Below are 16,011 nucleotides of genomic sequence, written 5' to 3' on the forward strand. Positions count from 1 at the left end.
TGATGAAGAGAGTGCCCCCTACTTTTTATCATTTACAGGCTGTCCCTTGCTCATATTATCAGGTCATATGTACAGTTGTGTTCAAAATAATAGCAGTGTGTTAAAAAGTGAGTAAAGCTTAAAATCCTTTTAATAACTTTTATTTCAATACACGCAAATTCATTGGGAACACTGCACATTCAATTCTAAATCAAAACATGAAAAATTTATCAAATTTATTATTACTTTACAGAAAGTGAAGAAAAAAGAATATTAAGCTGTTCGAAAAATTAGCAGTGTCTGCATGTTTCTTTACAAAGTCAAACATTTACTTTATAAACTGAAAAATGCTCGAAGTTTTAGCTTTCTTGTGAATCACAGTTAGTTGTATAACCACGATTTCTGAGAACTGCATCACATCTGTTTTGCATGGAGTCGACCATCTTCTGACACCTGTGAACAGGTATTCCAGCCCAGGACGACTGCACTACACAACACAATTTCTCTGCATTTCTTGGTTTTGCCTCAGAAATGGCATTTTTGATTTCACCCCACAAGTTTTCTATTGGATTAAGGTCCGGGGACTGGGCTGGCCACTCCATAACTTTATTCTTGTTGGTCTGGAACCAAGATGCTGCTCGCTTACTGGTGTGTTTGAGGTCGTTGTCTTGTTGAAACACCCATTTCAAGGGCAAACATGACGTATTTTAATGTACTCAAACTGATTCATGATCCCTGGAATGCAATAAATAGGCCCAACACTGTAGTATGAGAAACATACCCATATAATGATGCTAGCACCACCATGCTTAACTGTCTTCACAGTGTACTGTGGCTTGAATTCAGTGTTTGGGGGTCATCTGACAAACTGTCTGTGGCCTCCAGACCCAAAAAGAACAATCTTGTTTTCATCAGTCCACAAAATATTGTGCCATTTCTCTTTAGGCCAGTCAAAAGTTCTTTTGGCAAATTGTAACCTCTTCAGATTTTTCAACACGGACTTTGTGGAGCTTCTTGCCGTTAGCTTGGCTTCACATAGACATCTTCTAATTGTTATAGTACTCACAGGTAACTATAGACTTTCTTTGCTCACCCTGGAGCTGACCATTGGCTGAGTCTTTGCCATTTTGGCTATTCTTCGAACCATTCGAATGGTAGTTTTTAGTTTTCTTCCACGACTTTGTTTTTTTTTTTTTTGCCATTTTAAAGCATTTGATATCATTGTAGCTGAGCAGCCTATCATTATCTGCGCTTCTTTATGTTTTCCCCCACTCTAATCAACTTTTTAATCAAAGTAGACTGTCCTTCTCAACAATGTCTGGAACAACCCATTTAACTCCGATTTTCAGAGAGAAATGCACAGTACATTATTTGCTGCCTTCGTCCTTAAATAAGGGACATGTGTTTGACACCAGTTTTTTCACAGAATAATTTCTCTCTCTAATTCAACTCCACACTGCTATTATTTTGAACACAGCCTTTTCAATTAATGATTCAGTTACACAGAATCAGCAACATGCATGTCATTACTGTTGGGTCTGTTGGTTTTCTATTACTCTACTACACCTACTAGTAAATTATTTGCCATGTAGAAATATAATTTCTACCAAAAACCGTGATTGATCTGGTTAGTGATGTTGGACTGCTATTATTTTGAACATAACTGTATCACCCTTGTTCATGTTTTTCACTGTCGCTGCTATGCCGACATAGATCTCCCTTAAGCTGCCCGTATCACTGACATAAGACAAAGGATAAACTACAGTCATCTAAAATTAAACTCAAAACTAACACTGTTACAAGCAGCATGCAGACAGAGAGTTCTGGAGCAGAAAAAGTGTTCATCATCTCTGAGCATGCCGTATGGAAGGACATTCAGGAGAGTGAATACCAGGAAGGCAGCAGGATCAGACCACATCACAGCTTGGGTCCTGAAAGCCACCACTGACCGGCACAAGATATTCAACCTCTCCCTGGAAGCCTATAATCCCCAAATGCTTCAAACAGTCCACTATTGTTCCTGTCCTGAAGAAACCCCAGCCCAGCTGCCTCTGTGACTCTCACCCAGTAGCCCTGAACATTGACAAGGACATTTTGCACAATTTCATTGGTCTGACAGGTCAATTTGGTGATGGCTCCTTCCTGTTCCAACATTGTACATATACTATGACTGTGAGGCCACTTCCAACTTCACCACCATCATCAAGTTTGCTGACAGTGCTGTTTGGGTGGGTCTGATCTCGGATGAGATGGCCTACCTAGAGGAGAGTAAAAACCTGAAGATGTGGTGTCAGGACAAGAACTTCAGCACAAAGCAGTAGAAGAACCACCAACTGCTTATGATCACGGGAGCCCAGTGAACCTGTCATGGTCCTGTCACATCATCACCCAGGTGAAGAAGGCCCGACAGCATCTTTACCACCTTAGACACTTTAAACTACCCTCCACAGTGATAAGTACCTTATACACATGCATTATTGAAAGCATCCTGACAGGAAGCATCACAGCCTGGTTTGGGAACAGTTCCAAGCAGGATAGATGAGCTCTCCGGAGGGTGGTGTGATCAGATGGGCAGATCATCCACACTGAGCTCCTTGACCTGCAGTCCATCTTCAGCAAATGGGGCTGGACCAAGGCAAGGAAGATAGTGAAAGACCTCAGCCATCCCGACAATGGACTCTCTTCTGTTCTTTTTCTCTCAACCAGGAGAACACCTGCTCTGCTCTGTATGTGACAAATAAAATTTGAATTTGAACTTTGACCCCTATACACTGACTTGTGTAGATGACTGTATTCCTTTCACACCCTTTTTTTTTATCATAATCATCATTATTACATGATGTACGTACACTGGCCAAAAAAGTCACCCACTTGGACTTAACTAAGGAAACAGGTTAGAGACTTCAATAAGATAACTGCTGCAGTGATTAAAATGGCAACAAGGTATTTAACTGATGCAGAGAGTAGCTTATCATTTCTTAAACCACCATGTTGGAAGACGTTACTCTGTTCAGAAGAGTAAAATTATTGGCCTGCATCAAGCAAAGAAAATAAATAAGGAACTTGCAGAAACTACTAAAATTTGGTGAGATGCCCAATGCATTATTAAAACCTCGGGAGGAAAGTCAACAATCATCTTCAGGGAAGAATTATGGTCAGAAAAATTTTTTGAATAATTGAAATTGTAGATCACAAACATTTGGCGAAATAAAATCATAAAAAATGTTTAAAGTCTATGTGAATACAAGTGAAGAGCACTAAATAGCTGTATAGCCATAAGAAAACCACTTATCAGTCAGGCTAATTGGAAAAAGGGCTTTAATTTGCTAGTGAGCAAGATTGGATTCTGGAGTAATCGAAAAAGGTCATGTGATCTGATGTGTCCAGATTTATCCTGTTCCAGAGTGTTGGGCACATCAGGTTAAGAAGAGATGTGGATGAAGTGATGCACCCATCATGCCTAGTGCCTACTGTATCTGTAGCATGTGGGGGCAGTGTTTTGACCCGAGGTTGCTTTAGTTGATCAGGTCCAATGGGGTCAGCTGACTACCTGAAAATACTGAATGACCAGGTTTTTCAAGCAATGAAAAAACTTGAGAAATCACCTTAACCCAACTGAGAATCTTTAAGATGTGCTAAAGAACAATTTTTCACGGCAGTCAGACTCTGCCATCAGTACAAGACCTTGGTGAGAAAGCTCCGTCAACTCTGGACGGAAATAAATGTGAATATGTGCTGTAATCAAAGCAAAAGGCGGTCCAATGAAAATCTAGGTTTCACCAGGCAGTATATGTAATCCATTTAAAATCTAATCTACTTTATAAATATAATTTACAATTTACTTCAATCCATTCAGTTAAATCTAAAAAAAAAAAAAAAAAAAAAAAAAAAAAAAAAAAAAACGGCAGGGTTCTGAATACTTTCTGAACCTGTTCAGAAATAGCAACAGAATTGTCAGAGTTCTGAGTAAAGGCTTGCTCATTTTCCCAAGTTTTATTAATAGTAACACCCAAATTGTCCTTTATTGTCCATGTTAAAAATACAGAAGACAAAGAAAGATTAACTTTTACAACCATTCTTTTTAAATAATTTGCACACTATACCAAAAATAATGGCAACATGTTTATGGATAAATATGCACATCACATTAAAAAACAGATAATCGGTTCTTAAGGACCAGACTATTAAAACATTTTTAGAAAAAGCTTTCTGTAAGATGTGAGATCAAAAAAAAGAACAAAAAAAAAATCAATCTTTAGTACACACCTGTAAAAGAAGGAAAATATGCATTTTATCTCATTTGCTCCATCATATTGCTACTTTCTATACCAGTGACTGGGATCTGAGCTTCAGGAGTCCTGTAAGGGTTTTGCTGAATGGCTTTAACTTTTTTTTTCTTATTCAGTCTCTGGCTGAAGTGCTTCTTGCCATCACAGGACACTTGTTTTGCCAGAACAGAAACATTACATACACCTTCCTCTGCTCCTTGAATGGATGTTTGATTGGTGTGCGAGTCTGACTGAGTTTTTCTACAAAATATAAACAGGAAAAAAGGGAAACATTACACAAACATATGGAGTTGACAATTTTTCCACACAGTATATTACACTACTCACAAAAAGTTAAGGATATTTGGGTTTCGGGTGAAAGTTCAGGATGCACCTAAAATGCACTATAACCTTTCCAGGTGAACTTAATGTGTCCTTCTCTACACTTTTGAATGCACATGTCCAACTGTTCAGTGTTTCAGTACGTTTTGCATAACTTGCTGTTCTCTAACAAGGTGCTTAACGGCAAAATTCACAACTGGTGTTTGATCCATGAATCGACCAATAAATTTTCTGGTTCAATTAGAATTGGTATTTAAACAGTCCTCTTCATCATGCTGTTCACATTCTGACATCATGAGACCAAGACGACACCTAACAATTGATCAACAGTACCTCACCATTGCGAGGCTTCAAACTGAATGTTGTCAGAGGGAAGTGGCCACTGAGCTTAGAGTGTCACAGAGTGTCATCAGCAGGTTGGGACAGAGATACGGAGAGAGGAAGAGTCACAGAATGGCATAGAAGTGGACGTCCTTTGGCCACATCCCACGTTGATGACCGCTTCATTGTGAACAGTGCCCTGCGGAACCGGATGATGAATGCCACTCAACTCCAGGCACATTTAAGGGAGGTGAGAGGCACCCAAGTGTCACGTCAGACCATTCGAAACCATTTACTTCAGTGTGGTCTTCGTGCTAAACGACCTGCAAGGGTACCTGACCACACCACCAGGCACAGGCGTTGGGCCAGGAAGCATTTACGCTGGACGAGGGACCAGTGGGCCTCAGTGCTGTTCTCTGATGAAAGTCGATTCACGTTGAGCAGAAATGATGGCCGCCAACGATGTTGGAGACATCAAGGAGAGCACTATGCATCAGCCACTGTTGTGGTGGTGTTACAGTCTGGGCAGGTGTGTCTACTCAATACAGAACTGCCCTACATCTTGTGAATGGTACAGTGACAAGCCAGTACTACCTGAATAACATCATTAATCCAGTCATTGTTCCCCTGCATGAACAACACAGGCCTAATTTCATCTTCATAGATGACAATGCTCCAGCTCATCGAGGTCGCATCATTAGGGAACGGCTGCTGGAGGCTGGGGTACCTCAGATGGAGTGGCCTGCACTTTCTCCAGACCTGAATCCCATAGAAAACCTATGGATCAGCTGAGTCGCCGTGTAGAGGCTCGTAACCCTGCACCCCAGAACCTCAATGACCTGAGGGCCGCCCTTCAAGAAGAGTGGAATGCCATGCCTCAGCAGACAATAAGTCGACTTGTGAACAGCATGAGACGTCGCTGTCAAGCTGTAATTGATGGTCAAGGGCACATGACAAATTATTGAGACATTGACATTTTTTGTTGTGGTATACCCACCACTGTTGTTGGCTTTTGTTTCAATAAATTGTTTGAGATGAGGAAATCACCATTGCATGCTTCTACTTAAATGCCCTACTTTCATGATATAATATCACTGTAGCGTGAACTTTTTTACATTTTCCATACATTTCACCCAAAAGCCAAATATCCTTAACTTTTTGTGAATAGCGTATGTAAAATAAAGTGGGAAAAATGCTAACCTTTTGAGGACAGACTTCCTGTGACAAACAGCTCCAAGACAAATAATGAATAGTATAAACAGAAGAACCAACACGACTCCTGCTATGACTCCTGGCAAAAAGAGGTACATGTTTTGACATGAATGAGGTTACTAAAAACAGTTTAACTTATAACTGATTATATACCAGGAGTGGAAACAGTACAGAGGATCTGTACTTAATAATAATAGAACTATGGAACCAAAAATCTACATAAAATGTTCTAAAATATTACTTAATATAGCAATGAAGCTCCACCACACAATACTTTTATACACAATGCGTTTCTCTCAAAACGTTTGTTACCAGTGAAATGGTAAAGATAAATTACGATTAATTCCTCACTACACCACTGGTTCTCACAATATAAAATTCAGGAGGGCTTGGAAACATGCCAAATAAAATCTCCACATCAGTAAAATTACATTGAAGTCATGCTTATGCATTTTGGGTGGATGTAAGACAACAGTAGTGGTGGTAGTACAGATTTGTCAAAGGTCAATAATTAAAGATATAATGTACCATCAGTTGAAGAACTCATGTTGATGTTTACATAAATAACCATGGGATTTACATCACTAAAAATGAATAACACTGCCAAAAATAAGGGGCCATGTCCTGCTTAAAGCTTGCATATTTATTCACAACACATGTTTCCCAAATCAGTTCTATATTTTTAATGTTGTAAAGACCTCACCTCTTGGATCAGTCTGACAGCTGATTGAAACTGGAGCACTCTTTACATCTCCTGAATATAATTTTAGCGTCATGTTGTACCAAAAGGCAGGATAAAGATCATGGAGTTCAAGCCTTGTTCCATTCAAGTACTGAGGGTTTCTTCCCTTCATCTGCACTTCAACTCCTGTCCATTGACCAGATGGAGCATCCCAAACTAAAACCAAAGAATTTCCTCCAGACAGACGCTCACAACGCAGTCCAGTCACAGTAAGAGAGGCTTTATAAAAAAAAAAGAAAAAAGAAAAAAGGACAAAAGACATTGATCAAAAACTTCCCCATAATATGATTCCCATAAATGCATTTATCTCATCAGCAGCACACTGCATCAATCATGCACAAACTCTTCAGTTACTGTTTACATTAAACATCAAAATGGGGGGAAAAAAACATAACTTTGTTGCAGACCAAGCACACAAATCTCTCTCTCTCTCTCACACAGAAATTGATAGACAGAGAGAACCTGTGACTGATGTGAAGGTCAGGCCTCTACTCCTTATGCCTTCAAACACAGTATAGAGAGTGAAGTTGTATCTGGTTGAAGGAGAGAGTGATGAAACTGTATGCGTCATTGCAGAACCTTTCCCTAATGCAGCAACTGTGGTCTCAGCCTTGCTGCTGTCACTCAGGATGTAGCTGATATTATTGCTTTTCACTTCGTCCCAAGACAGTTCTAACCGGTCTGCAAATCGCTGTGATACGTTAACTCTTGCCACATTCACAGGCACTGAAACAAAAACATAACATGTATACAGTGCATTAAATATGATCTCCTTCACTTTCTTCTCTTTTTGTTTCATTACAGCCAGAGTCTATATGGAAATGTATTGAATCTCCATACACATAAATGTAATGACAAGCAAAAGCCTCACATCTATGGCAATTAAAAAAAATTATAATTGTAAACCCAGACCCACATAAAAAATGTCGGGTTTTTGTGATATAAAAAAAATTAAACCAAGATCAGGTTGGAACTTTTTCCCACCCTCCTACACTGACACTGGTTCACTGTGTCACAGACTGAACATAAAGACAGTAAAAAAAATCTCTGTTAGTGGGTAATATAGCAAGAGAACCTCATGCAAACCTCCAAACGCAACTAATCACTTTAAAACTTTTGGCAAAATGACTTACGATTTGATGAGACCAATTCTTACAGGCATGTTTGATTGGGGGAAAAAAGCACATCACTAAACCCACAGTGCTTATGCTTTAGGGGAGAAGGTGCTTTAAGAAAGTATAAGTTTTGTTTGTTGTAATTTCATATTAAGGCTGGAATATCAAACGTGCATTATTTACTTTCGGGTGATCCATGAACACGCTTTTTTAACATTTTTTTTTATTAAATACAGCAGCATTATTAATTCAGTGACTGGTATTTTTCCATTTTAATTTATAGATTTATGTTTGCTTGCTTATCTTTAATTCTTTGTTTCATAATTCCTTTTTCAGTAATGTGAAATGACTGAGTTTTGCAAAAGTTTCATTGTGTCTTAACTATACTTCCATTTTATTTTTATTCAGTTTCAACAAGTGAACCTAAAAATACACAAGCTTAAACTTCAGAGGGATCCATCTATGAAACTGCAGTAACTCATCAAAAATATGATTTGAAGATCAAGTTTTGATGACTTAGTGACGGTCAGATTTTCAATGAAAATCTCCTTCATGATTTTACTAAGGTTTACAAGGTCTTTACAGACCCCCATAGCCATAGATCCTTGAATGCAAAAGCAGATCAGGTTATTTTTAGTATACCTTTCTTTTTACACCCAAAAGAGCTGTATTTCTTACCAAAAAGCTCTTTTTTACCCTCATCTAAACATTAAAGTCCCAGTAGTGTCAAGTGAACTCCGGGTGGTAATGTTTGTAGTTGGATGACTCATAAGGCAAGAAGGTTTCACTTTAGATCTAATTAATCCGTTTAGTTGGAACTTGGTGACCCCAAAAAATCCTAACTTTTTGCCCATCCATGTTCCTTGGAGAAATATTAGCCTCTTCAATATTCTCCTCACAATGCATGGAGACTAAAGGTGTTTTCTATCCTATTCCAGGCAGGTCAACTACAACCATAGTTGCTTAAACTTTAAATTACTTTGGATATTAGCATTTTCTAGGGCTTGGCATATTTTTATAGCTAAAGCCAGATTTTTCAAAGTCAACTTCTTTTCATACACACAATATATATCCCCCCACCCAAACACATACAGGTACACTTACTTACTGGTTGCTGTAGAGAAGTTGTAGCCACTACTCTTCTCTCCATCAAATACTGTGTAAAGAGTAAAGGAATATTTGGTTCCAGGACTTAGAGAGGATACAGTGTATGTTGCTGTAGATCCTCCCCAGTACATGGGAATGTATGCCTCAGACCTGTTGCTTTGTTTAAGGATGTAAATGTATGCATTACTGTTGTTCACTTTACTCCACTCAAATGTTACTGCAGTCTCAGAACGAGCTTTTACAGAAACACTGGCGACATTAGAGGGACCTGAGAGAGAGAGAGAGAGAGAGAGAGAGAGAGAGAGAGAGAGAGAGAGAGAGAGAGAGAGAGAGAGAGAGAGAGAGAGAGAGAGAGAGAGAGAGAGAGAGAGAGAGAGAGAGAGAGAGAGAGAGAGAGAGAGAGAGAGAGAGAGAGAGAGATTTCACACACAGGTATCTAGTCACCACTATTCACATGAAATACATAATGAATACTAAAAGATCTTACTAGTAACAGCAGTAAAGTTGAAAGCACTGTGCTTTACTCCTTTAAACACTGCATACAAAACAAAGGTGTACTTGGTCCCAGGAGACAGTGAGGAGACTGTATGTCTTAAAACAGACCCATTAATAGATACAGTAAGTGGAGTTTCTGTTCCATTACTGTATCTGAATATGTAGCTGAAATTGTTCATTTTAGTCCACTCCAAGGTAAGCAGGGTCTCAGTTCGAGCTTTTACAATGACACCAATGATGTTAGGAGGAGCTGCAAAGAGATATAAATTAAAGGGTTTTTTTCCCCTTAACTGTAGTCAACATGTACAGTTAGAACAAACAATTAGGAAAAGCTCTTAGTTTAGTAGTATATGTTAGTATAGAGCCATTATGCAAAGTCCAGGTGAGCCCAGCACATGGTGCTAGAAGGACAGCAGAATTAAAGGAAACCTAAAGTTTTAACCTTAAGATATGTGATATAAGGGTTTGTCAGTATATTAGTGCTACAAAGGATCATGTTAAGCATGCCTATAATTTACACTGGGTAAAAACACAGAATATGGAAACCAAGTTTGTCCAGATTGTGGAAAGTGTAAGAGGTCTTTAAGCTTACAAAAACTAAAAAAATGAAGCAAATAAAGGCATTTTAAGTCTCACAATGTGTCATTAAATTAACCAAGAACAAAAACCCTAACAGCTTAGATAAACACATGGAAAAAAAAGCTTTAATCTTACATGCCAGGGATGACAGTATCTAGAATTCAAAGATGGAAAAAATAATTTAGAAATTTTGCCCTGGTTATGACATGCCTTCATTTATTATTTGTTAGGTTTATTATTGTTTATTTGCTTAGCTATTAATACATCTTAAATGATATAAGAATGTAGCTTATAAAAGGTTTCATAAATCACATTTAACATTTCAACACAATAAATAAATAATAAAGTGTCTAGAACAATGAATCACTGAGTGAAAATTTATTTAGAAAATGTCAGGCTTAAAACATTTTATCAACAATGTGATGAACTAGAAACAGAACTGAAATCTTACCCACAGAGGAGCCACTGACCAACACATCAACAGTAGGCCTATAATTCCCATTTCAGAAGCACGATAGAAGTTGAAGGGATGTTGTAAACTTAGTATTTCTGAAACAAGAAGGGAAATTTCGCCTGCACTGTGAAATGTTACAAAGCACAAGCAGTATTTTTCTCACCTGCGTGTAAGTGAGCTCAGGTCTTTTAGAAACACGTCACCTGCAGCTCATTAGAAGTTCAGCTCATTTCTCCTGTCCAAAAGAACCCTGAGTTATAATGTGAAGCCTTTTTGTGCCTACTTTTTCTTTCTTTCTTTTTTTAAAAAACAACTGCATAAAATAAGTTTCCAAATAGTAAACTTTAATAAGATAAAACTATAAAGCATGCCTTTGTAAAATATGAGTTCAGCTGTGTTGTGTAATTGATAACATTTTCATTCATTTAAATATGGCATTGCCCAGAGAAAATTCACTTAAAATGCTCTTGGCTACAAAATCATATAAATAAAATTCACTTGCAGCTCCACTGATTTCCAGTGTAGTGTGTTGCAGTGCTGAAATGCGCTGAATGGAGACACACACCTGCGCTTTGTTCCTTTATATCTGAACACATTATAAAGTCGCTAAAGCATGATGCACCACAAATTAAACATATTTGATTAAATACTGTCCCAAAAGTCTACTGATAAATCTTTTAATTGACCCTCTAGGCAACATACACTATATAGCCAAAGGTATTCGCTCACCCATCCAAATAATCAGAATCAGGTGTTCCAATCACTTCCATGGCCACAGGTGTATAAAATCAAGCACCTAGGCATGCAGAATGTTTTTACAAACATTTGTGAAAGAATGGGTCGCTCTCAGGAGCTCAGTGAATTCCAGCGTGGAACTATGATAGGATGCCACCTGTGCAACAAATCCAGTCGTGAAATTTCCTCGCTCCTAAATATTCCACAGTCAACTGTCAGCTGTATTATAAGAATGTGGAAGTGTTTGGGAATGACAGCAACTCAGCCACGAAGTGGTAGACCACGTAAACTGACGGAGCGGGGTCAGCGGATGCTGAGGCGCATAGTGCGAAGAGGTCGCCAACTTTCTGCAGAGTCAATCGCTACAGACCTCCAAACTTCATGTGGCCTTCAGATTAGCTCAAGAACAGTGCGCAGAGAGCTTCATGGAATGGGTTTCCATGGCCGAGCAGCTGCATCCAAGCCATACATCACCAAGTGCAATGCAAAGCGTCAGATGCAGTGGTGTAAAGCACGCCGCCACTGGACTCTAGAGCAGTGGAGACGCGTTCTCTGGAGTGACGAATCGCGCTTCTCCATCTGGCAATCTGATGGACGAGTCTGGGTTTGGCGGTTGCCAGGAGAACGGTACTTGTCTGACTGCATTGTGCCAAGTGTAAAGTTTGGTGGAAGGGGATTATGGTGTGGGGTTGTTTTTCAGGAGCTGGGCTTGGCCCCTTAGTTCCAGTGAAAGGAACTCTGAATGCTTCAGCATACCAAGACATTTTGGACAATTCCATGCTCCCAACTTTGTGGGAACAGTTTGGAGCTGGCCCCTTCCTCTTCCAACATGACTGTGCACCAGTGCACAAAGCAAGGTCCATAAAGACATGGATGACAGAGTCTGGTGTGGAGGAACTTGACTGGCCTGCACAGAGTCCTGACCTCAACCCGATAGAACACCTTTGGGATGAATTAGAGAGGAGACTGAGAGCCAGGCCTTCTCGTCCAACATCAGTGTGTGACCTCACAAATGCGCTTCTGGAAGAATGGTCAAAAATTCCCATAAACACACTCCTAAACCTTGTGGACAGCCTTCCCAGAAGAGTTGAAGCTGTTATAGCTGCAAAGGGTGGACCGACGTCTCATTGAACCCTATGGATTAGGAATGGGATGTCACTTAAGTTCATATGCGAGTCAAGGCAGGTGAGCGAATACTTTTGGCAATATAGTGCATCACGATTTTGTCATTTAAATACCTGCAGTTCTAGATGAACAACTGTTTATTCCATCCATTTGCTATACCTGCTTTATTCCTAATTAGGGTCACAGGGATCTGCTGGAGCCTATCCCAGAGCACATTGGGTGAAAGGCAGGGGTACACCCTAGACAGGTCACCAGTCCACCATTTATTCCTTTTTAGCATAACTGTATACAGCTGTATGAGTGAATTGTTAACAACCTGATCAAAGTTTTTTCACCAGATAAACATCTCAATATGGTTCTTCAGTGTTCATCCATACTAGACATATCTAAAACCGTGTCTCAAACTGTTAGCAAAGAAGTACTGGCAAAGTAACCCAAGCAACCCACAGTACCATGACTCAATCTCTCGCACACTTTCAATACAATAGAAATTGAACAACAAGAAAAAAGTATGATTTGTCTGGAAGCATTGTGTTAAAATAACAGTTAAAATAAAATGCAAAAGAAATCAAGCAAGCAATCGTTAAAAAAATATATATTCTATTTGTTGTTATTATATAATAGAATAGCAAAATGTAACACAATATATGGCAAATCTGTGTGGCTGGGAATGATTTGCTTTCTATCTGGAAGGCCGCTCATTTCAAATAACATGGAGGGGATCATCTGAACGCAATTTGACCTCTGTACATGATCCAAAATGTTGCTGCGTGACTTGTTTTCATCTTTCTCACACATTACCCCACTGCTGAGTTCCCTCCACTGGCTTCCTGTAGCTGCATGCATCAGATTCAAAACACTGATGCTTGCCTACAAAAAGAATGGACCAGCTCCCTCTTACCTTAAAGCTGTTATCACTCCCTGTATTGCACCACGCTCTCTTAGGTCTTCTAGCACTGCTTGACTGGTCCCACCATCTCTCAGGGTACAAGGCAGGGTACTCTTCAGGAATCTTCTCTATTTTGGCCTCTAGGTGGTAGAATGAACTTCCTCTAGATGTCCGAAATGTAAACTTAAATGGTAAAATGTTTGTCAACTGATATTTAAATGAAACTGCATGAGAATTTCATTTAAAAAAAAAAAATACAGTATGCAGACAAACACAAGGACTAATCAGAAGATACAATAGAGTTTTGGCAGTGTTTCCAAATCTCAGCCACCTGATAGATCCAATCTCTTTTCTTTTTGGATCATTCCTATCATTTTCTGAGAAAAAAAAATTACCTACATTAATAATACTGAGGTGTACATCCAAAGGAAAGTGGTAGATCAGTGGTTAAGGTGTTGGACCGCTTATCAGAAGGATGTGAGATCAAATCCTAGGACCACCAAGCTGCCACTGCTGGGCCATTGAGCAAGGCCCTTAACCCTCATGTAATCACCATGATATATTAGAATGACTCCACAAATTATATAACTTTAAAATGATCCATTAAAGCAAGCTCACTTTGCTATAAGAGACTTCCTTTACTTATTTGATGCACTATAAACACTGTCCACATATAATAGTAATTTCATAACAAATGTAGGCAATGGCCCTAACATAACTGTAGTTTCAAATCATGACATACGCCATCAGAAGCCTAGCCAGACACCTAACCAATTACTGTTTACTTGATCAATATGCTGAACATGATCATGCAACTCAATTTAGTCTTTAATGTATTGAGTTCAATTTACAGAAGGGTTGAATACATCTGTACAACACTCATAGCCTACCACTGAACAAGTAGAAAGAAAGAAGTGGAAAGACATAGTCTAAAGTGACCCTGGTTTAATTGTAGTGTTAGCTATAACACCCAAGGCTTGTGCAGTATCATTATCAAATTTCTCAATTTCATGAGAACTTGATTAATGCTAACCATGCCACCATAATTAGGGAAATGGGCCAGGGTCATTTGCTGAGGATGTTTCCCTTGTTGTAACAATGTGTGTGAATTTGATAACCCAAAGGGCATATTACCATAGTACCATTAGTACTAAAGGTAAATGTGGCATCAATCTGTGGAAAAAAGTGAAATATCCACCAACCTTTTATGGCATTATATCATGATTGACCCTTGCTGCAGCCTCAATAAAAGACTGATAACCTTGTCAGCAAGCTTAAGATCTAAAGTACCATTAGGGTAAAGCTTAATGTTCTGTAGGCATTCTGTCTTCAGCTCTTTGTTGTTTACAATTTTAAAAACAAATGCACTTGTGTTTTCCTCAGAGTCTTAATTGAAGCATGTGCTAACCTTCACCATCCCCATTTGAAAGCTGTCATAACAGGACTACAGGGATTGGGGTTGAATTACACTTCTTGGCAAAACCTGATGAGACAATAAGCCTAACTCACCTGATTTATAAGCATATTTTAGCTGGAATAGGCAACAATAATCAATATAAAATAAATATGTACTTTAAAATTAGCTTAATAAGAACAATTTATTAGTTTTAGCTGTTTACTCAAAAGACCATATATAATTTATATGTAGTAGGTTTGAATCAATACAATTTCAAGTTACTAATAGAGAATTGGTCATGATAGTTGATGCTACTCCTAACAGAGTTGATATACTTAAAAAGGTTTCTATTAATCCCATACTAATATATCAATCCACACAACCATTCAAAGGTTTTGGATCACTTGGAAATTTTTCAGTTTTGCACCAGGGCTTCCCACACCTTTTTCTGTTCTGGTTAGAACCAGTTTTCACTGGTCTATGAAGGGAGTAGTTCACAACATGGTAAGGTAGGTTCTTATTATAGAAAGAAAGTTCTTTCTATAATAAGGGGGGGGGGCATGGTCATTTCTAAGTGTCACTGTTTGTTGAACATCTGCAAAAAAATATATATAAATAAATAGTGGTTGAGATGAAAGAAATGTCTATTCCATTTATTATACACTGAGTTGGGTTGTTCATAATATTTCTTGTGCTTTAACACATTAATATCTTAGAAGAATCCAATTTGAAAAGGTAATTAATGCTGTAAAGGTAATTTACTGTGCGGTAAGCAGATTTCCGAAATGGCAATGGAATATTCACGTTAATATTCATGAGGAAGTGTGACTGAAGAAATGTTGATGCTTCCTGTAGCGGTCATCCTCTGTACTTGAAGAGGACACAAACTACTGTGATCACCACCCTGTTAGGTTTTAGTTTCAAGAAGGCAGTGAAACTTTACCCTTTAGGGGCATGAGAGAATAGACCTCAGGGAATGTTGCTATATAAACAGATTAGGAATATTTTAAAGATTATTTCAAAATTTAACCCCAATTATTTTAACATATACTTGCAGTAATCTGTTTAGAACAGCTGTCTATATTATGTTACTATTCCCCCTCTCGTGTATAGAACAACATTTGTAGTGTTCCTAAGGAGTTTCAGTCCTGTGCGTCCACATGTACTGCAGAGAAAATCCCGGAAATCTCCCGGAAATCCAGTAGAATCCAACCAATCAGATGACGACTTCGAAACTGCTGAGGTTTGTGCT

The 16,011-nt window shown here is 38.7% G+C and overlaps 1 protein-coding gene across 1 annotated transcript; it reads right to left on the bottom strand.

Moving 5' to 3' along the window:
* Window positions 1-6,596: 6,596 nt before the first annotated feature.
* On the bottom strand, window positions 6,597-11,511 carry LOC131348255 (receptor-type tyrosine-protein phosphatase H-like). Its single transcript, XM_058383087.1, has 6 exons — window positions 10,612-11,511; window positions 10,296-10,314; window positions 9,574-9,831; window positions 9,088-9,354; window positions 7,327-7,590; window positions 6,597-7,083 (listed from the first exon to the last, which is right to left on the bottom strand). Exons 1-6 carry the CDS (start codon window positions 10,660-10,662, stop codon window positions 6,797-6,799), a joined length of 1,146 nt encoding a protein of 381 aa, XP_058239070.1. The 5' UTR covers window positions 10,663-11,511; the 3' UTR covers window positions 6,597-6,796.
* Window positions 11,512-16,011: the final 4,500 nt, after the last annotated feature.

The sequence above is a fragment of the Hemibagrus wyckioides genome, linkage group LG01 (genome assembly GCF_019097595.1).
Source record: "Hemibagrus wyckioides isolate EC202008001 linkage group LG01, SWU_Hwy_1.0, whole genome shotgun sequence".
NCBI lineage: Eukaryota > Metazoa > Chordata > Actinopteri > Siluriformes > Bagridae > Hemibagrus > Hemibagrus wyckioides.

Bases quoted from the DNA above. Each gene is read 5' to 3' on its own strand.
- LOC131348255 (XM_058383087.1), bottom strand. From the start codon at position 10,662: ATGGGAATTATAGGCCTACTGTTGATGTGTTGGTCAGTGGCTCCTCTG. The intron at 7,591-9,087 runs GTAAGTAAGTGT...TTTTTGTTTCAG, and splicing joins CAACTTCTCTACAGCAACCA to TGCCTGTGAATGTGGCAAGA. The intron at 7,084-7,326 runs GTTCTCTCTGTC...TTTTTTATAAAG, and splicing joins GACCTTCACATCAGTCACAG to CCTCTCTTACTGTGACTGGA.